Source organism: Raphanus sativus, chromosome 9 (assembly GCF_000801105.2).
Source record: "Raphanus sativus cultivar WK10039 chromosome 9, ASM80110v3, whole genome shotgun sequence".
In the NCBI taxonomy this organism is placed as follows: Eukaryota; Viridiplantae; Streptophyta; class Magnoliopsida; order Brassicales; family Brassicaceae; genus Raphanus; species Raphanus sativus.
In genome coordinates, this window is record NC_079519.1 from 21,737,783 (window position 1) to 21,763,214 (window position 25,432).

At 31.1% G+C, this 25,432-nt stretch overlaps 1 protein-coding gene and 1 long non-coding RNA gene across 2 annotated transcripts; one reads left to right on the forward strand and one right to left on the reverse strand.

Annotated features, from left to right (window-relative positions):
- The first annotated feature begins 1,818 nt into the window (after positions 1 to 1,818).
- LOC108838066 (glycosyltransferase BC10-like) lies at positions 1,819 to 2,791 on the forward strand. Its single transcript, XM_018611048.2, has 5 exons — positions 1,819 to 2,110; positions 2,182 to 2,280; positions 2,363 to 2,463; positions 2,548 to 2,605; positions 2,686 to 2,791. The coding sequence occupies exons 1-4, from the start codon at positions 2,054 to 2,056 to the stop codon at positions 2,570 to 2,572; spliced, it is 282 nt and encodes a 93-aa protein (XP_018466550.2). The 5' UTR covers positions 1,819 to 2,053; the 3' UTR covers positions 2,573 to 2,605; positions 2,686 to 2,791.
- A 3,274-nt stretch (positions 2,792 to 6,065) lies between these two features.
- Positions 6,066 to 8,139, reverse strand: LOC108827516 (uncharacterized). The gene is made up of 6 exons (XR_001945687.2): positions 7,814 to 8,139; positions 7,684 to 7,730; positions 7,424 to 7,493; positions 7,147 to 7,322; positions 6,622 to 7,075; positions 6,066 to 6,445 (listed from the first exon to the last, which is right to left on the reverse strand). It is a non-coding gene; the product is annotated as an uncharacterized LOC108827516 (long non-coding RNA).
- Positions 8,140 to 25,432: the final 17,293 nt, after the last annotated feature.

The window sequence follows — 25,432 nt, forward strand, 5'->3', positions numbered from 1 at the left end:
ATGATCACAAAATAAAGAATTATGTTTTTTTGGTATAAAACCAAATAAACCGAAAACCGACAGTATATAAACCGAACCGAACCGATGTAAATATGAATTTAGAATGGTAGTTGTATTTTACTAACCGAAATACCGAAAAACCGAAAAAATGAACCGAAACCGAACCGATATCCGGATTGAACACCCCTATTATCACCACAAAGATTTCAATATGAATCAATATCACAAGATTCTTATTTTGCTTTCAATCTTGCAAATCACATATAATATCTAACCATTAAAAACCTATATTCGCGTAATTAGTTCAAATTTAAAACAATCTAATCAAAATAGGAAAACAAATCGACAAGTATGTTCCTTTTAATGCTTCTAAATAACAACTTACAAAATCTTTAATAATTACATATCGTTCACCCTACAGTTTTCCTATCTAGCTATATATAGGTCATTTATCTAACGTTAAAACCATATTCTCTTTTCTTCCCGGAAAGAAAATCCACCTAATAATGTCTGTGATTATTACTTATCATCCTCTCACAAAACTCATGACTTACAAAATATTAATGTGATCTAGGTTTTGACCCGTAACTATGAATGTAGTTTTCAAAGATGTTTTCGACAACCTTTAACATTTAAGATCGTAAGGTATGTGATTTATTAAGTCTAGATTTCTTATACGGTTTATGTTTGGATGTGTTATGTTTTTTTTAAACAAATCCACATTTCTCTTTGCAGATTTCAATCTGGTTTGGATGTTTACTCTGGTAGAAGAATACTTGTTGGTTCTGATTTTTCTTAAAGTTTTTTTTGCAAAAAACATTTGTTTTTTTCTTTCCAATAACTCATTTCAATAAGATTGATATTCAGTTGATTTATACAAATCTATGATTTAGAATTACAGTTTTAAAAATTTATAACTACTATATCTAAATTTAGTTTAAATAAAAATTTTATAATAAAATGAATTACGCACAATCTAAACTTTATACTCAAATTTTTACACATTAATGTTTACGTTAAACTAAAATTAAAAGTAGTACCAAAAACACATCTTATTGTATAAAATATAATCAGTATCATGAATGTTTAAAACGAAATAAACTATGAATCAGTAACATAAATATTTAACTTATAATCATTAAGAGTATACACCCGTGCGGACGCACGGGTCCAAAATCTAGTATATATCATATATGTAAATACGATGTACAGCTTTAGAACCTTTTCAACTCATGTAACCCTCTTTTTCTATCGATTCAACATTATATGCAAGAAAAATATTAAACATTTATATTCATATCATCAGTTTCCATCAGCAATGACATATTCAATTTAAACCATATTTTGATTCTCTTGAAGCTACAACACAAAACAATATTAATATAATGTATGTAGAAGTAATGAATGTTCGAATATCAGATTTCTTATATTTAAAAATATAAACTGATAAATTTTCTTTTATTTACAAAATTCTCAAATATTATTAAAATAAAGAAATTAACATATCTACACATACACGCCAAATCCAAATTGCAGATCTTTTTCAACATCATTTGTTTTAAAAAAAAAATTAATCTAATAAAACTGGTATAAAATTGAAACGAAATTCTCATATCCTATCTAAACTTAACAACTTTAATCATCCAAAAATACTATATTGTTGTAACTTAATAGATCTCTAATCATGTATATCCCTAGAATATTCCTAAGTATAAACGATTTTTTATATATTTGCGATTTAAAAAATTCACCATCTTATACAATTATATAAATATCACGATCAAACACACCAAACATAACCATTCAAAATCTCCAAACTTTCTACTGTAATCTACTCTTATCGATTTCAATAACATTAACAAATATCTACCGTAATCTACTCTTATTCATATCATCAGTTTCCATCAGCAATGACAAAACCTCGAGAGGGTGCAAGGCTTTGGCTGATTGGCTTCCTCCTTTTCTGAGGGAGTATTCTGACGACGAGATCGCGGCTCGCGTTGTGATCAGTGAGATACTGAGTAACCCTCCTGTGATTTCCAAGATTGCGTTTATGTTCTTGACTCCTGGTGCGTTGGCTTTCGAGAGGCTGTGGGACAGGTTCTTCCAGGTAAGGCTAACCATTTTTCTCCGGTTCGGTTTGGTAAGGGGAAAAGCTTATTTTTGGTTTTCTACACGCAGGGCCATGAAGGGAAGTTCTCTGTTTATATACATGCATCAAAGGAGAGGCCTGTTCACTACAGTCGTTACTTTATCAGCCGTGAGATTCACAGTGATGAGGTTTTGCCTCCATCTTTATCTTTTTGGAGGTTTCTTATTCTTTTAACTATCCGTTAATATGGAAATGAATGTGCGTTTGCAGGTGGTGTGGGGAAGAAAATCAATGGTTGATGCAGAGAGACGATTGTTGGCTAATGCTCTTAGAGACCCTACAAACCAGCAATTTGTTTTACTCTCTAATAGGTGATTAATCATCTTTGATTATCCTGCTTCATTGATCGCTCTGAGGTTTGGCCTAACACATTTTGAGTGTTTCTGGTTTTGCAGTTGTGTACCCCCTTCGAAGTTTTGAATACATTTACAACTACCTCAGCTATGCTGACTGGTAAAATTCATGTTTTTCATTCTTCTTCCCAACCTCTGTAATATTCTTTACATTGTGTATGATTCCCTTCTGCTCTTCAGCTTTGACGACCCAGGTCAACATGGATCAGGCAGGCATATGATCACATGATGCCTGGAATTCATAAGAAGGATTTTTCGAAAGGGTAACACGTTATAAGTACGTATCGAAATTTAAACAATTCAGTTATCTTTGGAGTCATAAACAATTAAGTTTATTTTAAAACATATTTATCAAATAAGAAAAATATTTGATTTAGTGTATAGACATTAATTTTTATTTTGAAATTTGACATTTATATTAATTTTATTATATTATTTGGTTTGTAAAAAATATATTGCATAGAACTTAAATGTGGTTTTAGATATAATAGTACTAAATATCATCAAATATATTAATTGTTAAGAAAATATAAAGATAATTCATTGTGAATATAAAAAACAGTATAATAACATGTACACATATAAATTATTAATTTATAATTTTAGTGGGACCATATATTTGAATAGAAATTTCTAAAAGACTATTATCTTATTATTTTATCAATTTGTATAAAATTTTGTACCGGTCCAAGTTAGGATCGGTGATATTTATAATTTATAGAGACTATTAGTTTATTGACTATTAATTTTTTTGATCAATTTACTGAATATTAATTTATAGAGGCTTTACTATATTATATACATTAAAACAGTCTATTTTGATTAATTTTGTAAAAATCCGATTTGTATCGGGCCCAACTACAAAAAAAGATTTAATTATATAACAAATATATTATTAATTTATAAAATAATATCATTATAAAGTATTTCTATTATAAACATTATAAAAATATTAATTGAGCAATTTTATGGTTGATATAAAATATATTATCTTATAACAATAAAAAAATAATCACATCTTTTTTGTCAAAAAAGAATCACACTTTATTCCTAAGTTACACATAAAAACATAAATATGATGTGTATGATATAATTTATGCATAATATAAATTCGTTATAGCATATTGATGTTGTCACTAACTCAATAACATATACTATTTTTCAAATATTTAGCTCACAAAAGTATTAGGCATCTTAATATAGATTTACTATAATATACAAACGAAGTATACATGGAGTGATATGCAAAATTTATAGAAGAAAAATTCCACGCTTTCAAAGTGCGGATCAAAATATCAAACAGAAAATCCTTTTTGGAGGTACCCTTTTGTTTTAATAATATTTACGGATCTCTGCCATTAGAATATTTAAAAGCCTATGGTTTTTATTTACCAAATATAATTCACGCCAACTATAATTCTAACTCTAACGTAATGCATATTTTTTATTCCCTTTTTCTTTCAATATCAATAATTATAGCCTTTATCAATTAGCAAAAAAAACTATAATCATGTGACATCACATCATTGTGAACACTCGATGATATTTTTGTTTACGTTTTAAAAAACATAATTTTCATATTTGTGTTTCTAAATCATATTCGTGTTTTTTTGTTATTATACTTGTGTAAAATATTTTCTTAAATAATTAATAAGAGGTTTTAATCTATTGTATTAAAACATGAACATTACCTATTGATATAAATATGGTCTAACTATTTTAATATAACTATTAAATCCTTTTAATAATCATTTAATAAAAATATAATACAAAGAAAAACACAAATATAACTAAAACACACAAATATAAAAATTAATTTTCTAAAACATAAAACAAAAAATACATCCATCCTTAATAAAAAAATTCAAAAATGTAAAAAAATAAATAAACACACCCTTTTAAAGGCGGATCAGAATCTAATAATTGTATTAAAATAGTTTGATTACACTTATATCAATAATTCATGATGCTGTTTTAATAGAATATATATTAAAAATTATTTTCTTAAGACATTTTTCAAAAAACAAAATTCAGTTTTCGGTGCGGGTTAGATTTGATATTGGTTGCGGATATAACACTTTAAAAACCGTTCGAGTATATAGGTCAAGTCTAACAGAGTACGAGACTTTGATTTTCGAGTTGATTCTGAATCAGGTTTTTAGGTACGAAATATTCTTGACTAATTATGTTAGGAAACTATTATAAATATAATATGTTGCAAAACTTTAAGAATAAAGTTTAAAAATAATCTCTTATATGCATATGGCACAAATGTAAAGTTATACAATTTGACATATTTAATATATTTACCAAAAATTTACTAAATTAAATTAATATGAAACGCAAATATGATTAAAAATAACATAAATTTAAAAATTAAATTTTTCAAAGGGCGGGTCAGAATCTAGTCCAACATTAATTTCTGCCAGACTTTGATTATTACATTTCATCGAAACCTATTAAACGATTTACAATATCTATTTGGGCCGGCATATATTATCATATCTTAAGAATTAAAATCAGATATTGACTTCTTAGTCAATACACGCATATCGGTATATGATACCGGAAACAAATTGAACCGGAAACAAATTGAACCAGAAACAATATATTATATATAATATTAATTCACATAAATTATGATATTAATGCAATTCTATATGTATATTACTACTACGGTTTTCGTAAAACATAATCTGAGAAGATAGTCAGCTGGTCATGTTTCGGTCATTATGTATTACGAGCATTCGGTTTAAGTAACCAACCATTTTTTTTAATCTTTCATTTCTTACCTACAAAGAAAATTTGAAAGTAAACAAAAGTATTAAATGTTTAAGCTGACAAGCTAAAGTTTGCACAATCAAATTTCTAAACTATATACAGTACTAGTGGTATTCCGGCGCTACGCGCCGGGTTCGTATGTTTTAGTTTCTAATAAGTTCAAAATAGTTTTTTAATCCATTTGATAATATTTAGTGATAATAGTGTATAATTTTGTTTTTGTAGTTGTTTAGATTAAAGATGAATAGCATAAATAGTTTTCATAGGTTAATGCAATAAAAATATAATATATAATTGATAATTGTGAACTTAAAACATAAAGTAAAGTAGGTATGCATTACATTTTATCGGTTTTTGTGTGTTTGAAGTCTTCTTAACAGTTTTATCTATGAATATGCTGGCCGAGTAAAGATCATAATTATATATTTAAGTGTACACTGATCCTACCTTTGTAAAATCCTCTTGGCAAACTTAAATAGATTTCAACTAAACAGAATAATATACCATATTAGTATAATATGCCTCTCAGTAAAAAGTGTCGGAAGATTAATCAACAAAACATTATTAAATTTTCAGTTTCAGATTCTAGTAATGTTAGGCATGTTTTGTTGGCCTGCAATTGTTTTGGGCCTGAAGTTATTTTAATGTAATTCAAAAGACTTATGTATGTTTTGTGTACTATCTTCTATAAACACACTGGAACCAAACTCATGGGTCAATTTGATCCACATGAGGTCATTTGATAAAAGACAACAGCCTAACACCATAGTCAGTTTTGACATATTTTCGACAATTTAGTTAGAAGCTCGCAGAGAAAAAAAGAGAGTATATTTAGTTAAAATCTCCCTACCAAAAAGTCAACAAATTGGTCTACTGAAAGAAATATTTCATTGTAATGAGAAACTTACTCTAACTTAACATTCTTCTTTTTGCTCAAAAAAAAAAAACATTCTTCTTTTTCTTTTGTGGGGTCGTTTTGTAGACCTCTCGGAGTCCCAACCAAAAGTCCTCGGCTTTCTCTAACCATGTCATATCTTCTTCCTAAAGCTTTTTGTGAACTTCTATTCTCCAGGTCTTTCGTAAGTGTATTTATAATGTTCACTACTGACTATTAGCTTCAGAAGCTTAAGTTCATGTATTTACCCTCAAGTTCATGTTCCTTCAAACGTGATAGAGAACACAGTTTCTTGTTAAGTGAAAAAGATATTGCCTAAAGGAAAGTGCAAACATATTTTTGAAATTCCTACTAACTACTGGAAAACCAATCAAAGTACTGGTTGTTTGGAGTAGCGGCAGAATTATATAAAGAATGTTGTATTGCTGGCGCCCACTAACCAGAAGGAGGTGTACGGGCTCCCAGGAAACTGTTACTGTTCTATAAACGTCCGCATTGTAAGGAATACTCAAGGAATTCAACTCTGAGACTGATGCAACACAGCAATACATATGACTGACTTAGTAAACCCCATCGAATGGCCTAATTCTTTTGTCCATCTGCAGTTTGCTTTAGTTCCTGGTCCCATTAGCAAATATGTTCAAGCTAATATGAACGTCAGTTAGATTATTTAAAGAAAAACTGTTATATGATGTAGGTAGTTTAACTCAGAGTTGTGATGTTTATGTAGCCAAAAGTCTCATCTGCCTAGTAAGACGTTTTTATGAACCTCAACACGTTCTCTGCAATATTCGTCATATCGATATCAAATTTCTGCCAAAACCCTCAAGAAACTAAGAAGCCTAATATTTAAGTGGGACAATGATCGAGCCTTTTAATAGCTGAGCATTTAACCTGAAAGAGAAGAAGAGAGATGTGATTGATGGTTACCAAGATTCTTTAGAGTAGAAGCGATAAAACAGTACCTGAGGCTCTGAGAACTCTACACAAAGTAATGAAGAGTCACAAGCAATCATGTAGATGATAGAGGAATCGTGTCCTTTTGCAAACTACTTATATGACGGGATTGTTAAATAGCAGAAACGGCTGTATTGCGGATCTGGTCTCCGGAGATTATGATTCCATAGACATATTTTGCTTCCTGTAAAAAAAAAATCTGGTAAGAATAGCTTGGAGTTAAATAAAAACAGAATCATAATCTCGGGAGACCAGAGAGAAGAGAGAGACAGATGGAGCGAGTACATGTGAAGTTTCAGTGCTCGATGCTGAGCCATCCAAATGATCTTTTGATCCGCAGAATGAACCTTTGAACCTACACAGTTTTTAAAAACCTGACGTGGGTGCCTCATCAATCAAGGAATCAGAAGCAATTTCATCCTATCAACTCAATAAATCAATGGCCACAGAATCAGAATACATGCTATGAGTTTAGCTTCGGTTGCAATAAATCAATGGCCACAAAACCAAATAGATTATTGTTGCTAGACAGATCAAAGACTTACTGTACAGAATCAACTTTGCGACAACTGTTCGTAAGGAAATGTCGCAGCTGCAAATACAACATCGTACATGACAAGAAATTATGACTTAAAAATCAAATTAGTGGAGAGAAATCAAAAGGAACCATGTTACCTTAGAGTGTAGAAGCTTGCCAAGATTCTTAGATTTTTATAATTTTGGTAAAGAGGAGAAGCTCGAGACCAAAAGGATATATAGAGATAGAAACTGAGGAAATCCAAAAGTTGCAATGAAGAGGAAATCATGGGATTAGTGGGTTTTAACAGTGATTGACTTAAAGCCAGAACGTTACTTGGCCGAGGAAGAGGAAGTGAGATAGTAAGGTCTTCGATTTACAAAGAAGGGGGGGGATCCCTTGATGGATCAGAGAAAACGAAACCCAATTATTGAAGTGTCTAGAGTTTTAATTAGTGATCGTGAATGAAGTCAAAGAACGTTTCTATCGCTGAAGAATAGTGGACACGTGTCATAAAACGCCCTCTACCACGGGAAGAAGAAAGAGTCATAACAGTTATGGCCACAGACGCGAAACTTTGTGTGGGCCACAAATCAAATACACTGACGCGCGTGAAGCTAACGCGAAGACAATTACTGCGAGAGTTGGCGAAGCGCGTGAAACCCACTATCCACTCTGGCTGCGACAGGTGTCTCCATTTGCCCCTCTCACCTAAGGTGTCGTGGATAGCCTGAGAAGGCAGATTTGTCTACTTTATTGTATTAGAGCATGATTATTGCAAAAGCTCTTAACAAAAGTCCTTAATACACATAAGTGTATATATATGTATATGTATATATTATATATGCGTATGTAATTATTTGCTAAGGACTTTACGGAAACCGAAACTGAAAGTTCCTTAATTAAGAAACTTTTGGTTTCGGTTTCCGTAAAATCCTTAGCAAACAATTACATACGCATATATAATATATACATATACATATATATACATATATGTGTATTAAGGACTTTTGCTAAGGACTTTTGCAATAATCATGCTCTTAGATTGTGGGATCATTGTCAACCAATTAAAAATCAAATATTTTATTCATGTATATGAACAAATCTCGTGTTGGAGTTAATATTTTGTATTATACAGATCTTTGTTTAATTGCATTCAATAATACGGAATTAAATACAATATTAAATATATTTCCTAACAAATTCTGTATATATGGAATACTGAATTCTAATATTTTTAAAAAGGAATATATTTAATTTAAAGGAATATTCTACTGTATATGCTCTCTTATCTCCCATAAATTTAGCATAATTAAATACAATATTAAATATATTTCCTAACTAAGCGTCATCTACTTGCATATAAATACACAGCTTTCTATCAACTCAATGCACAATCACGTTCTGGCATTAACGTGTTTGTTATTACTAGACCGTAAAATAACAAACCAATTATAAACCACATCATATCACTTTCCTACCCATCTTTGTTTATAGTTACTAAAGCATACAATTACCAAACTATTACTAAACCATAACATTACAATTCCAATGTTTAAGTTCACTATTGTTTTGGTTAAATATGATCTACCAATTTTTAAATCATAACAAAATGGCCCAATTCAGTTCATTAACTTGGACTTGCTATATATAATTGCTAGAGATCTATATTTTTAAAATGTTTTTTGGGTTACTTTCCAATAGTTTATATTGTTGTTGTCTAAATATTTTTCATTAAGTATATATTATAACTTTTAAATATAATATTAATCATTAACTTTATTTTATAATTTTATAAAAACACACAATATCTAAACTAAATACTCTAATATTTTACACAATAATGTTTTTGTTATCAAGTCCAATGAGAAATACAAAAAATAATACAATGTTATAGTTTAAAAGTGGATACTAACAAAATGAACAATATACACCAATATCAAAACTCAATAACCTATGAAAAAAAGAATATTTTTACAACAGACAAAAACATATAATTATGTAGAATATACATCCGTGCGGACGCACGGATCACTATCTAGTTTACATTTAAATGTTATAAATGAAACGTTATATTCAGTGTTTTTGAAATCCGACTCGGACCCGCGGTTAAACTAAAAACCCAATATGTAATTTGGTTTGAAAAACTTGTTATTTTAAAATCTTATAAAACCCGCAAAATAGCTAAAACCCGAGACCCGACTACAGATTGAACCGATGAGTGGCCTGATATGTAATATGATTTAAACTAATTTTTTATGTTTTGAGTATATTAATATATATCCATGAAGTTCTAGATGAATGATATATAGTGTGCTCTAATTTTACAAAAGTTAGCTATATAAATTTTTATTCAAACTAATTTTTCATCTTGTTAATTTTTCATCTTGTTGTAAGCTTAATGGATCAATATTTTGAGAAGGATGTACACTAAAAATGAACATTAGATTTGAGTTTGAACGATTCGTATACGTTTATTACAATTTACTGATTTATATTTGCAAAACAATATGTTATTATAATCTTTTGATGTTTTGTTTTGGTTTATTTTAAAATAAAAATTAATTTAATTATTCACATAAGACATTTAAATATTTATTAATTTTATTGTTATATATTTTTATTATCTATATAATTCATAATTTGTTATATATATAATTATATTTTAAAAATAATTAAACTATTGAACCATACTCTATTGCATCGATTTATTTATGTAATGTTTTATGGTATAATTGTGTTAATATCTTTGTTCAAATAGTTATATTTGATATATATATATATATATGTATATATATATTATTTTGAATAACCCATAAAACTATAATGATAAAATCATCAATAATAAAATGTTCCATCATATATTAAGTATTAATTTAGCTAACTATTATTATTTATTTTACTAAACATATATATATATATATATATATATATGTTTATCTAATTTTAATACTTTAACTATAAGAATTATTTTATGATTTCATGAGGGTTTTTAAATTTTTTTTTTTTTTGCATTTCGATTAATGTACAGTTGTTTATAAATGAATTGTTAGAGATAAATGAATATTTATTATTTGATACATAAAATATAATTGGTTAGTTAGTTGAATTTAGTATTAATATAAATTGAATTCATTAGTTTTAAAATAACAGATCAGTTGTTTAGTTTCTTAGTTTTAGGCATGTAATATATTTAATAATAATTAAATTATATATAGATAAAATAATAAAAAAACTACTAAATGTAATGGTGAAACATAGACTAACGGTGAAAGTGTTTATGTTTTAATAGTATTAACTAGATTTTGACTCTTACACCCGTATGAGTATTTTTCTTATTTCTAATAGATAACATTTATGATTTACTTGTGATTTATAGGTAAATTATAAATTTTTGTATATTTTCTGGTTTTTCATATTGTGGTTACATGTTAAACTAACCAAAATGATAAAATCATATGTACATAAATTTGATAATTTCTACTAACTGGACCATTTTTATATTATGTGTCTATAAATTTAGTCATTTTATATATTTGTTTATACTAATACATTTATTTTTCTAAAAAAAAACTGTTGGTAATTTTTTTTTTTCAAATTTATATGTCTCTCAGATAGTTTATAAGTCAAACAAATAAGAAATATACAACACTTAAAAAGGTAAATAAATAGTTTTAGAATTAAGGTAATATTAATATGAAGAATAATTTTTGGTACACTTTAAAACTTATGTAGTATATAATATTTTATAAATTTCAGATATTTCCATTTTCTGTATTTTTATAATTCAAATATTTGTTTTGAATTATATTGTGAGATTTAACATATATTGTTAGAAATGTTTATATTATAACATGATTTTCCGAAGAACTTGGTCTATTATTTATTAAACAAAATATAGTGAAATATATATATATATATATATATATATATATATATATATATATATAATGTAGTTAATTTTAAGTCAATCTGAAATATTTTATATAAAATAGTCTTTAACTTCATACAATTATAGATACTTTAACATTAATTCTAAAATAATGGCCCAAACACACATATTAACTAAAATAGTGTTAAAACAGTTAGATTAATGTTTTTAAATTGATATTAGGTGATTGCGTGCTTTTAGGTTGACAAAAAATGGTTTTATTCAAAATTAGTATATTACTTGAAATACCATTGGTTAGTTAATCACCTACGATTTTGACATTGATTAATCTTTCTATTTTATATCATTTTAGCATTTAATTATACTTTTTTTTTGAAACACAAACATTTAATTATACTTTATTTTGCATTGTTGTTACTAAATAAATATTATAGTCTAGACTTTAGAAATATTCGCTTCTCTATACAAAATATTAAATAATCAAAATACTTGCTCAACTGAACAGATAACAAACAAAAAAAAACTTATTTTCCGATATAACATTTTGTAAATTTAACGTCGGTATATTTCCATACTAATATGGTCAGCTAGTAAGCGTAAAACATAGTATAACATGCAAACATAGTAAAACAGCATTGTCAAATTATTGTAATGGTTATACCTAAGAACTAGATTTTGATCCGCGCTTCGAAAGTGCGGGTATTATTTTTCACTTTTATAAAATATATTATTTGTTTGTAATTATTGAATTTATTTATTTTAATAAAAAATTATAATAAATTCGATACATAGAGTGTTTCTGGTAAACTATGTATTTATCTAGTTTTGTTTTATTCGCTTTTCAATCAATATATTTATTTGACTTGTTGTTAAAATAAATGATTATAGACTTTGATCTCTGCACCTCCGCGGATGTATATTTTTAAAAATATGATGATATTTGTTTTTCATGTAATTATTAGGGTTTGGCAAAATGAATCCGAGGAACAGAACTGATACCAATCCGTAAATATAGTACCAAACCTGAACATAAATTGATTAAATATTCGAATTATTCAAAATTTTGTTAGTTAGAGAACCGAATCGGATCCGAACCGAAGTATTAGTGTACCTGAATTTATCTAAAATAGATTTATATACTTATATATTAATTATTTTTATATTTAACGTATATAAAATATCAAGAATGATACCTTTAAATTGGTTTAAAATACTTGAAAATATATATAGATAGTCAAAAACAAATATCTGAAATAGTTAAAGTATACTCAAATCACCAAAAATACTTAAAATAATTATTGATTTCGTATCCAAAATTTTAAATCAAACCAATTGATATGTTAAGCTTAGGTATTCTGACATATGTTATTTAAATTTATAGGTAATATATTACTTTATTTATAGATTTTGAGAAATTTAAAATATGTAGTGATTTAAAACTTTAAAAATAATTTAAATAGGTTATCCAAACCCAAACCAAGCCCGCAAAGATCCGAATCAAACTCAAACAAAAATTTAGAAACATCCTAATAGGACTGAAATCTTTGACCTCGAAAATCCGAAACGCAAACCGATCAGAACCAAACCCATATGGATGTCTGAAAACCCATCCTTAGTCATTATTATATATCTTATAATTTCATCATATAATTAATCGTATTTTATATGTACTATCATATAAGTAATCATATAATTAATAGTATTTAATACGTATCATCAGATAAATAATTACATATATTATATTTTAAAAACTTAATATGAAATATAAAAACCATAATTTGAGTTGGTATTTTAAATTGAGCTTTATATTGTATTTTTCTTATGTATAAGACAATATTCTTTTATAATGGACTTAATAACTTAAGCCCATTATTTTTTTCTGTTTAATACTACTATCTTTGTTTCCAAACAAAATATTTTTTTAAAAAGACTACAATCTATGTTTCCAAACACACCAATTTTTTTTAATACTTTTATCCAAGTATCCAAACACACCGAAATTGTACTTCAGTTTTAATAAGATATATACTAGATTTTGGACCCGCGCACCCGCGCGGGTGTATGTTTGGAAAGATGAAATGGTAAATAAAAATTTAGAGGCTTTCATATTTGTTGAACTTATATTTGTGTTTTTTGTTCGGTTTGTTGAGTATTTGATTAAAAAGTATGATTTTATATAAATATCCATTTTTTTAGAATGAAAATATTATTGTGTGTTTTTTTAAAATTCAAATTTATTATAACTTGTGTATGTAAGGTTATATATTCTAAACTTTGAATTACATGATTTCTAATTTTTTAAAAAATAAAGGATATTTTACCAAAATTAAATAATTTTGAAAATATTATTGTGTGTACTTTTTTAATTATAATTTAGTATAACTTGTGTATGTAAGTTTAAATATTCTAAACTTTTAATTACAGGATTTTTTAAATATAAAAAGTAAAGGAAATGTACCCAAATTATTTTGTTTTAAAAATTATATTATGATAGGCCAGAATAGCAAATAGGCCCAATTTACTAATATATGGAAATAATATTTTTTGGGATATGGTTTGGAGAATAGATGATGAGATATATATAGTGGTGGTGAAAGATGTCGCAGGTTAGGTTAAATGTCATTAAGTTCGATATTTTATTTTTGGTAGTTATAATTTAAAAACACAATCAAATGCAAAATATCTTAAAAGTAATTAAATGTACATTTATTATTTAGTATCTATTAGGGAAAAAGAATATTCGTAGAGAAAAGGAAAACTTGGTGGTCAAGATATTTAAAAAGATTTTCGTAGAGAAAAGAACTTGGTGGTCAAGATTACATTGAAAGATTTTCGTATGGTTAGTTATTTGCATCGAGCTGTTTAACAATAAATAGTTTATATTCTTTTCCCTTAGGATTAGGAAAATCTCTGAGTGAATATAACTGAAAGATCGCGTAGTATTAGAAAAATATTAGAGTGAGTATCAATTATAAATAGCTTTAAATGTCATTAATGTATATTAATTAAAAAAAATTCAAAAATTTAAGACTGCTTTAGGATGGACCATGTGCATGTTAAAAAGAAAGCCCAAAGACAATGATAATAAGCCACATTTTTTTAATTGTGATGGCAGTGGCATGCAGTGGTAATATTTGTGTAAAATTAAGGGGACATAGTTATTTGTACTTAAGTATTAATATTTTAGATATATGGTTATAAGAATCTCAAATCTTTTAAAAGATGATGAAACTTAATGTCTAGCTGCGACCTAACTCCAGTTACACCTTCAAGACGAATAGCGTACCCAAATTTATTCCCAAGATTTTCTCCCATCTCTTCACTTATTAGCTTGCAGCACTCATTGCTGCTACATGTCTTGGTTGTACAACCTACTATAGTGTAACCATCCTCGTCAAGTTACTGCGTAACCTGGTTCTCTCTTACGATCTGCAACAACTCATATCTAAAGACTATATTGGAAGATACTGACTAATTTGCTCTAACATGATCTTCGACTTCACAAGCTTACTCACAGCTATGCTCTGCAAATTTACTATCACCTCTAAAGTCTACTTTACCTTCGTCACAAACTATAGCAGTGTCAATCTGCTCAGATGATTTTCAACACCAAAGATATCACCAAGGTTAGAACCTGAAAGCTCCCATCTTTGAATTTTTCAGAGTACAGCTACCAACGGCAGCCGCAGTGATGAGATGCTTCCTGCTGTAAATGAACATTCTCAAGACTGATAATTAAAGTACCAGCTCCATCGTTGTACCCATGTTATCCAGAAACAAACATAAGATTCAACAAAATAAGTAAAATCAGTTTCTTCTGCTAAAGTAACATACATTTATATACCTTTTTCACCTTCAAGAAGAGTAGACATCTGCTTTATTTGAAGTATTCAGTCCTCTTTTTTTTTTTTTTGAAAGAATGTTAAATTTATTCAAATCAAAAAAGGTTTTTGTTCAACTAGTGCAAGTTTAATCTAACATGTTTGATAGCTTTTAAAACAAAAAAATGGAAAGGTCTCTCTAATCTCTAGATGAGAACCATGCCACCATTGCATTGTTGATAGATTTCCCGCCTCGACACTGAAGAGAGCTGATACGGTTTCTGGTCTGCTTGTCGATGAAATTGATAAGAAGACTCGGGGGTCGCTGGACCGTGCTGTGTCTTCTACCATTTCTTTCAAGCCAAATTGTGTGCACTGAGAGTTGAAACACATATCCTAGGAGGAATCTAGTCACCCCTGAGACAGTATCTGTCGATATAAGAACAAGAACTTGACTCCAAGTGTGAGAGTAGTTCTGTCCTAGTAGCTTCCTCGAGAGGTTTCTCCAAATGTTCTCCGTAAAAGAGCAGCTGTTGAAAAGGTGGTCCCGTGATTCAACTGCAGAGTTACAGAGAATACACTGGGCGTTTGCTTGAGAGTTCCATTGCAGCATCCTATCTCCTGTTGCCAAGCGATTGTGCACTGCGATCCAAGCCATTACCGAGTATTTTGGGGTTGATCCAGTAAACCAGAGACCCTTATACCACTGAACCTTTTGCTGCTGCGTTCGTGTTGAGCTCCAGGTTTGGTGTGTATCAAACCGAGATCGAAATACATCTCCTTTCCCCTTCCATAAAACAACATCGTCCTCCTCAGTAAGCCCTTGCGCTCGTAATCTCATGATCTCCTTATCAACGGTGATCAAGTTTTCTGCTCTGTATCGGCGGCTCCGGTAATGTTGGATAACAAACTCTACGGTGGCATTGAGATTGATCCCAAGCGCGATGCACCCTTGCATTTGCGTTATATCAATTATCCTCCCCAATGAGGACCACTCATCAAACCAGAAAGAAGTAGAAGTTCCACTTCTTATTTCAATTTTTACAAAAGGTCTGGCGAGAGCTCTATACTTCAGCAGCTTCTTCCAGATCCAAGAACGAAGCGTGCTTGTCTCACTGATGCTCCAAAAGGAGCCTTTCCGAATCAGATACTGCTTAACCCATTTGACCCATAGAGTAGTATGCGACAAGATACACCATATAAGTTTGAGACAGCATACCTTATTTGTTTCCGACAATGATCTTAGGCCCAACCCTCCTTCATCTTTTGGTTTACAGACATTTTCCCAAGATATTTTTGTTTTGGATGAACTCATTGCTGGACCGGACCATAAGAAAGCTGAGCAGAGTTGATCAATCTCTGTTATACATTGTTTCGGGAGTCTGTAAATCGACATCCAGAAGTTGGTTATACTGTGAATCACAGAGCCTATAAGTTGCAGGCGCCCAGCGAACGAGAGTTGTCGTGCCGTCCAAGTTGTTATGCGTTTCTTAAACCCTGTTGATTAGAGGAGAATAGTCACTCGACGTCATACGCTTAGTTAGAAGAGGAACTCCTAGATAACGAACCGGGAGGGTCCCAACTTCAAACGGAAATTGTGCTAATATCGCTTCTCTGTCATCACATATTCCAGCCAAGAACAACGTAGATTTTTCCAGACTTATATGTAGTCCCGACATACTTGCAAACTCTTTGAATACTTGAAGAATCTCTTCCACTGATCTCTTTTTCCCGTCTGAAAAAATTAATAAATCATCTGCGAAGCAAAGGTGAGTCAGTTGGACTTCCTGGCAGTAAGGATGATATCCTATCTTCTTCTCCATAGCTGCTTTGTTCAGCAGCTTTGACAATACCTCCATACATATAACGGACAGATATGGGGAAAGGGAACATCCCTGTCGAAGCCCTCTGGAACTATTAAAGTATCCCGCCAGTTCACCATTGATCTGAACCGGAAAGGAGGCCAATTCAATGCATAGCACAAACTTATCCGGGAGCTTTAGCGCAGAGAGGATGGATAGCAGAAAGGACCACTGAACAGAGTCAAAAGCCTTAGAGATATCGATCTTTACTGCGCATCTGGATGATATAGCTGGCTTGTGATAGCTTTTGACAAGTTCAGAAGCTAGCAAAACGTTCTCCATAAGCAGGCGATCTTTGACAAATGCAGACTGATTTGTGGATATAAACTTCGGGAGTATTGTTTTCAATCTGTTCGCCAATATCTTAGACAGTACCTTATATAAGACGTTGCAACATGAAATAGGTCTGTAGTCTCCCATTCTTGTTGCTTCATATTTCTTTGGTATAAGAGCTAAGATGGTAGAGTTGATGCCTTTAGGTAGGAATCCTCTAGTGAAAAAAGACTGAACTGCTACGACAAAATCCTTTCCAATAACCGGCCAAGCCGATTTATAGAATTCACATGTAAATCCATCCGGTCCTGGGGACTTATTTGCTGCCATTTCGAATAGAACCTTTCTAATCTCCTCCTCAGACACCTCCATATCTAATATCCGTTTGTCTGTTTCGTCGCATTCAAATCCCAGCAGAAGCTTTAAGTCTTCTTCAGATATTCCCACATAATCATCTGGTTTATGAGTTAAGAACCGAGAGAAGTGGTTCACTGCTTCCTCCTTGATTTCATCTTGACTCTTTGCTATTGTACCATTTCCTCTATGGATCTCTCTAATAGCATTGCACAACTCTCTAACTCTGGCAGCTCTATGGAATTGCTTATTATTACCATCTCCTACGTCCAGCCAGTGAACTTTAGCCTTTTGACTGAGTATTTTTTCCTCAAGAGTAGAAAGAAAACTCCAGCGATCAAATGCTAGTGATTCCTCCCTCATATTTACTTGTGATGGGTTCAGCATAGTAGTATTTTGGCGATCACAGAGGGCACTCCAAGCTTCCTTCGTTTTCTGCTCAATTTGTCCTATGCGGTCTTTGCTTAGCTTCCTGAGAAGTGGTTTCAACATCTTCAACTTCTTTGATAAGCGATGCATAGCAGAGGTAGAGTTAAAGAGAGGTTCCATTGTTGCCCAAAATTCTTGAACCAGGGGAAGAAACTCTGGGAAACTAGCTACAGCATTGATAAATTTGAAAGGCTTACGAACTTTTGCTTCTCCTTCCTGGATCACAATCCTACATCTCAGATGATCAGAGCATCCTCCTGCCTCAAATACACAATACGCCTGAGGAAATTTCTGCAACCATTGGTCATTCATTAAGGTACGGTCAAGTTTCTTGCAGATCAAGTCATTATCCCTCTTGTTGCTCCAAGTGAGCTTTGGACCTTGATATGACATGTCAATAAGCGAGAAGTAGTCGGCCAAGCTCTGAAATTCTCTCATCCCACTTGACACCAGAGACATGTCCTCGTTCCCTGAGTGCTCTTCTTCATCCAAAATCTCATTAAAATCACCAAAAACCAACCATGGCTTGTTCCTTATCATAGGTGAGTCCTGATGCGATCTCAGGTCCTGCCATAGCTCTCTTCTCTCTTCCACCGTATTGGCAGCGTAAACAAACGAACAAAAGATTTCTTCTGACATCCCTTCTAGTAAGATGGCGCATGTGATTACTTGGCCACTCTTAAAACATGGAGTCACTCTAACCTTCGAACTCCAAACAATCCAAATCCTCCCCAACCTATTATTTTCATAATTTGATAGGAAATACCAATCACCAAAAATCGATTCAGCAAGACAACTCGCCTTAGCCTCCTTTACTTTCATCTCTAGTAGACACCCAAACTGGAACGATCCTTTTCTGATCCATTCTCGAACTACAGAGTGTTTAGTTTTTTTTGTTGAGTCCTCTGATGTTCCAGAAGAAACCAGACATTAATGATGTTTGCGAGTCAACTTTTTGATCGAAGCCAAAGGCGCAGTCTCCTTGGCTTTCTGAGCAGTTGGATCGGATACGAACTTGTGTTTATTTTTAGAGTCTCTTGGTAGAGACTGCCTCATGATAACCACATTTTGGTCATTATCTCTCGTATGGTTAGTATTCTTATGTGTAGCCTCTACTGACTCGGGAATAAGTTGCTTCTCAGAACCATCATGATCAGTTTCTTTCGATCCTTCCTGATCGGTAACTACATTGTGCTCCTCTCCTTTCTCGTTCTCTTCCTCTGTTAGAGTTAGTATGGAGAATCTTGAGGTAGTCAGGACCTGTTCAATTCTAATTTTTTTCTTTGGTGATCTGCTAGCTTTCCCTGGAGATACATCAGACCATTCCAGCTCCGTTGAGATACCCACTTCTTCAGATTTACTCTCCTCTGTTACTTTAGGAGAAACCAAATTTTCCTCTGCTATGTCAATCAAGACTCTATCATCATTCCCAGACATCGGGCTCTGCTCATTTTCCTTCTCTTTTTGCAGATCCAATACATGAGTCTCAGTCTCAGTCTGCGTTTTCACAGTAGCACTCTCATTACTTAATGAACCCACGATTTCACCATCCTCTACCTCCATATTAGTTTGCACTTCAGGAGTCATTTTGGGAGCCACACATGCCTGCTCCAAATGTCCCCACTTCATACAATTCGTGCACCTCGAAGGGAGCCAAGGGTAGTTGTACTCGACGAGAGTCTCTTTACCATTCAAGTTGAAAACCATCGATTTAGGTAGCTCTTTTGTGAGATCAGCATTCACAAAAAAATTTGGCGATTTCAAATTGACACATTGTGCAGTTTCGGGATGGAGCCTAACAGGAACTCCCACTGGACTTGTTATCAAACTCAAACCCTTCCAAGATACCATATTCATTGGTACATGTTTGAGATGCACCCATAACGGAACTGATTTCTCCTCTGGTTGGTCCTCTTCGATGTACCAGTTGAACATTACCACTGGAATACCAGCCAAATTCCACATACCCCTACGAAGTATATGTTTCCTCGTTGAAGCATTAGGAGCCCTAAACTTCATGGTGTTCGAGTTGAGATATACACTTCCACCATCTCCTTTTTGTCCCCCAATCCCCATATCTTGTTTACTATTGCATGGACTTTGGCGATGTGCGGCGCCTTGTCCAAAAACTTCCCCATAATAAACTCCTCCCATAAGGGAGCCGCGTCCTTCACCTCATCTGGAACCAGAATCGATCCCACACCATCTTTCATTACCACGTTTACTTCATATCTCGTCAAACCTTTATGTTCTCCTTTTACCGCTCGAACCCAATCACCTTTTGGAGGAACCGTGTTCGAGATGGGCGGAGAGCCCTTCTCAGGCGAGTCAGAATCAGCCGGAACCTCCATCGGAAGCCCTTTGGCGGCGCCGGCAAGCTGCCTTGGAGAAGAAAACACCTTGAAACCCTAATCGCCAAAAGATCGCACTCAGATCCGTTTTAGGAAAGTCCCTTCAGTCCTCTTCTAACAACACCTAAATGAAATATGATGCTGAATCGCTATCTTGCAGAATCAGTGTGAGTAGGTGAAATGACAACCCATAAGAATTGATTCTTATAACTCCCTGAATGCAGTCTACAAAATTGATGAAAAAGAAACAAGCTTTATCAGACACCCATGGGTTGCAAGATTAAGACATAACTTATGAACTCAAGGGTTGCAAGCTTGAAAAGACATATGAACTCAAGTGTTAGTGTGTTACCATGTAAAATCATATCACTGCATATATTAAACCCCTCGGAACATATATAGAAGTTATATTGGGATTGTTATAGCCTCCTCAGAGAGATTCAAATGTATTAACAAAGCTAATATCTGCATCATAACCTTCTCCTTCGAAAGATTCAAGTGAATTTACAAAGCCAATATGAGAAGCTGCAAATTAATTTTAGAACAAACCCCTTTGCTATTTACATGTTTACTTCATCGCATCTCCGACCGGAATCTCCAACCGAGTTTCATGTACAAAAACGGAAAAGAGATTAGCAAATTAGAAAAGTTTGAATAAATTTAGTTAGAAATACCAATAGAAAGAAAAAAAACACGATATGAGTCGGGAATTTGATGAAAGCGCCTCTTTCTTCAGGATTCAGAACCCTACAACACCATCATTCGCCATAATCGCGATCTCCTTGACATAACTCCAAGTTTCACATGCTTATCTCTCAAATCCAATTCAACTCAAAGCGTCTCCGTGAACTCACTGTTATCGTCAGAGAAAAGCACCACCAAGCTCTTTCCTCTGGTTTACAGCATCGTTCACAGATAAAAGATGAAGATGACAATAAAACCAAACAATTAGTGTAAATTAATTTTGAAAACACATTTAGTTAAGATTGTTAATGAGATTTGCCGAGATTTAATTCTTTTAGTTAAGATTGAGTGCATTTGATTGTAAATATTAGGAATATTAGGAAAATAAAGGGTTATTTCTAAATTGTACTTCAATTTTAATAGGTTAAATTAGTTGATGGACGGACTAAAATATATATATATATATATATATATATATATATATATATATATATATATATAAATTATTAAAGTAGATAAAAAGTTAATTTAATATTGTAAATGAACAATATTCATATCAGTAATCAATGTACTAAATTATGTTCTTTTGTTTCATAGTTTCATTTACAGGATGTAGATTTTGGATTAAAACTAATCAAATTAAAAAAATTGGATTTGAAATTAAACCTTATTGTATTATGGTCTAAAAAGAAATCTAGTGGTACTGAAAGAATTATAAACAATCACAACTCATAAAATATCGATAAAACAATAGTAACAAACAAACATTTTATATTCTTTTCAATTTATATTTAAAAAAAAAGTGAGACAAAAAACACAAAATAATAAATTATAAAACATTATCTATGTATTCTGTTAGATTATATTTATATTATGTTTATTATTTGTCATATTTTAATGTTTTAGTTAATCCTAGTTTTTCATGTTTCCACATATATAATTTGTATATTTTTAGTTAATTTTCATTTTGTATTTTATGTAACATTTACTATATTGATTTTGAATATACTATCATTTGTGATTTTGATGTTCGTTATGTATAAATATAAATTGATTTTTTTGGTAACATCAAATTAATTTATTTTAGGTTAGGAATATGATTGTTTAACTAGTTTAGATACTATTAAATGAAAATGGCTCAAGATTACATAAAGAAATTATCATAAAAATGTGAACACTGATTCACTGAACTGAATAATACTCAAAACGAGTATCGTGATAGCCTTGCAGTCGATAATGAAATATCTAGATGATATTTTGACAAGTGAGATAAAAATTTATAAGTCAACTCAAAGTGTATTGTGATGCAAATACATTTTCCACTCGAGTTGGTTTTACTAGTCAACGTGTATGACTTCCAGGCACTTGAATTAATTGATATGTCGATACTATGAGTCATGCATGACGTTGAGTGTGTGACATATTGAAATCTTTAGCCTTTAGGTGATGCAAATCCAATCTACAGGTAAAAGCCCCCGAAACTTCATCACATCCTTTAGCAAAAAAAAAAAAAAAAACTTCATCACATCATTTTATTTTTCTTTCTTTTTTAGAAATTAGCTGTCTGGATAGAATTTTCCACGAAACTACACAATTAAACTATATATTATATACTTCTTTGTCAACTGGAAAAAGAACACAAATCCTAATTGACGAGACAACACATGCAGTGCATACATGCATGATGCATAAGTTGTATCATTTGGTTCTGTTTGGTCTATCGATTTACACAAAATAGATTATACTTTTTATTTCATTCAGCTAGGTTTATAAGTATACATAAATTAGCAGTAGATATCGGTTAAAAACTAGTTTTTAGTTCGGTTCTAGCTCCAATATATAGTTCTTCAAACTTGGTTTTCTTTTTATATATATAAATATACCTCGATGTACCTAGATGTAATATATATCTACCAATCATCAGTGTACACGTAATCGTATATAATGTATGCATTACGTTTATGTATTTTGCATGGCAAGACATTGTTACACGGCAATGTCATGCAACGTCAGGAGCGTAACTAATTTATTATATTTGCTTGACTTCGTACGCTTATAAACAAAGGCATGCATTATATTACATATGTACACACTGGAATAATAGATCCTTGTAAGAAGCATGGTGAATTTCATTGGCTCTTTGGCTTTTCAAAATTCCAAAAAATAAGTTTCTTAAAAGCCACAATCTTGACCTAGCTCGTATAGTATATAATTAGTAACATGATAGCAAACTATCTCTAGGTCACATCCAACTTACCTTGCTCATATGTTATACCATGGAAAAAATGCAACAATATATTTCATTACTCTCATTTTATATTCAAAAGTGCAGATAGTATACTATGCATACAGTCTTTGATATGAATATGTATTAGAAATTCCATTTTTTTTTCTTAAAAATTAGATTGCCGTAATCACTATAGACATTTCTATTAGTTGGACAAAAGTACACATAAGCTATAGTCTCTAAAAGGATTTAAAATATAAATAAATAATCTTAGCCATCTCTAGTAAGATATATTGCTAAGCTTCTTGTCTCGTCGATCCAATAGACAATTATAAAATAAGATTCAAATACATATCTTCTGCAGTGAGATAAGTTAGACTGTATATTTAAATATTTTGTGTCTTGACCTTTTCCAACAATCAATTAATGTCGACATGAGTTACATATTAAATCTAACAATACTTAGGTTCACCCCTGAGGTGAACTTATGAATTCACTTCTTTCCTTATTTCAATCATATTATCATAAATATTAATATCACATAAATAAATAAATTATAAATTACAAATAAAATAAACTTTAAATCATAAACTCTAAATTCGAACCCTAAAACCAAATCTTATATCTTAAATTTTAAACCCTAAACCCTAAACCCAAACCTATACCCTAAACCCAAACTATATACCCTAAATCCTAAATCTAAATTTAAATCCTAGACCTTAAACTCAAATCATAAACTCTAAACCCAAACTCCAAACTCTAAACTCTAAACCCAAACTCTAAACCCTAAATCCTAAACCTTCAACCCAAACTGTAAACCATAAACCCGAACTCTATACCTTAAAATGTATTTGAAAATACATTTGATGGTCATTAACCCAAAGGTATTTGAAAATTTTGGGTTTATAGTTTACAGTTTGGGTTTAAGGTTTAGGATTTAGGGTTAAGAGTTTGGGTTTAGGGTTTGGGTTTAGGGTTTAGAGTTTGGATTTAGGGTTTATGGTTTGAGTTTAGGATCTAGAATTTTAATTTAGATTTAAGATTTATGGTATATAGTTTGGGTTTAGGGTATAGGTTTGGGTTTAGGGTTTAGGGTTTGGTTTAAAATTTAAGATCTAAGATTTGGGTTTAAGGTTCGAATTTAGAATTTATGATTTAAAGTTTATTCTTTTGTAATTTATAATTTATTTATTTATGTGACATTAATATTTATGGTAATATGATTTAAATAAGGAAAGAAGTGAATTCATAAGTTCACCTCAGGGGTGAACCTAAGTATTGTTCTATTAAATCTATATGTTTTATGAAGGATCTTTAAATCAATCGACGCACATAGTTAAATTTCAAAACTAAATCTAGTTTTCATGAATATAGTAACATTTTTTTAAAGGCTATATATTAGTTTTTTTCCATGTTCGAAAACGCGGGGTAGACGTCCGGAATCTCGGCGTGGAAACGCTAGGCAACTCTTCACCGTGGAATTTAGGGTCTGTTCGGTTAATAAATCGGAACTGCTAAAAAAATCCAATTTTTGTTCTGTTTTATATTGAAACAGGTTTGTATGTGTTAGATTTATTAAGTTTTAACAAGATTAGATGAAAAATGATGGAAAATGGTGAAAGATCTGAGAAAATTGTAGAAGCCGCCATTTTTACAGTCAGAAAATCGCAGGTTTAGATGGAGGAAGACAAAGCTGAATTGACTATTTTAACCCTCGTTTTAAAAAAAGCAAAAATATAACAAAAGATGAAGTGAGAAAGCGTCGAACCCGGGTTATTCGTTAACATTGCATTCATAACTTAGTGAAAGCCATCTGTCCCAGCGTGTTTTTGACAAATTAACAACTTGGATTAACTAGTATAGCTACAAAAGTGAAAAAACTAA

Bases quoted from the DNA above. Each gene is read 5' to 3' on its own strand.
- LOC108838066 (XM_018611048.2), top strand. From the start codon at position 2,054: ATGTTCTTGACTCCTGGTGCGTTGGCTTTCGAGAGGCTGTGGGACAGG. The intron at 2,111-2,181 runs GTAAGGCTAACC...TTCTACACGCAG, and splicing joins TGTGGGACAGGTTCTTCCAG to GGCCATGAAGGGAAGTTCTC. The intron at 2,464-2,547 runs GTGATTAATCAT...CTGGTTTTGCAG, and splicing joins TTTGTTTTACTCTCTAATAG to TTGTGTACCCCCTTCGAAGT.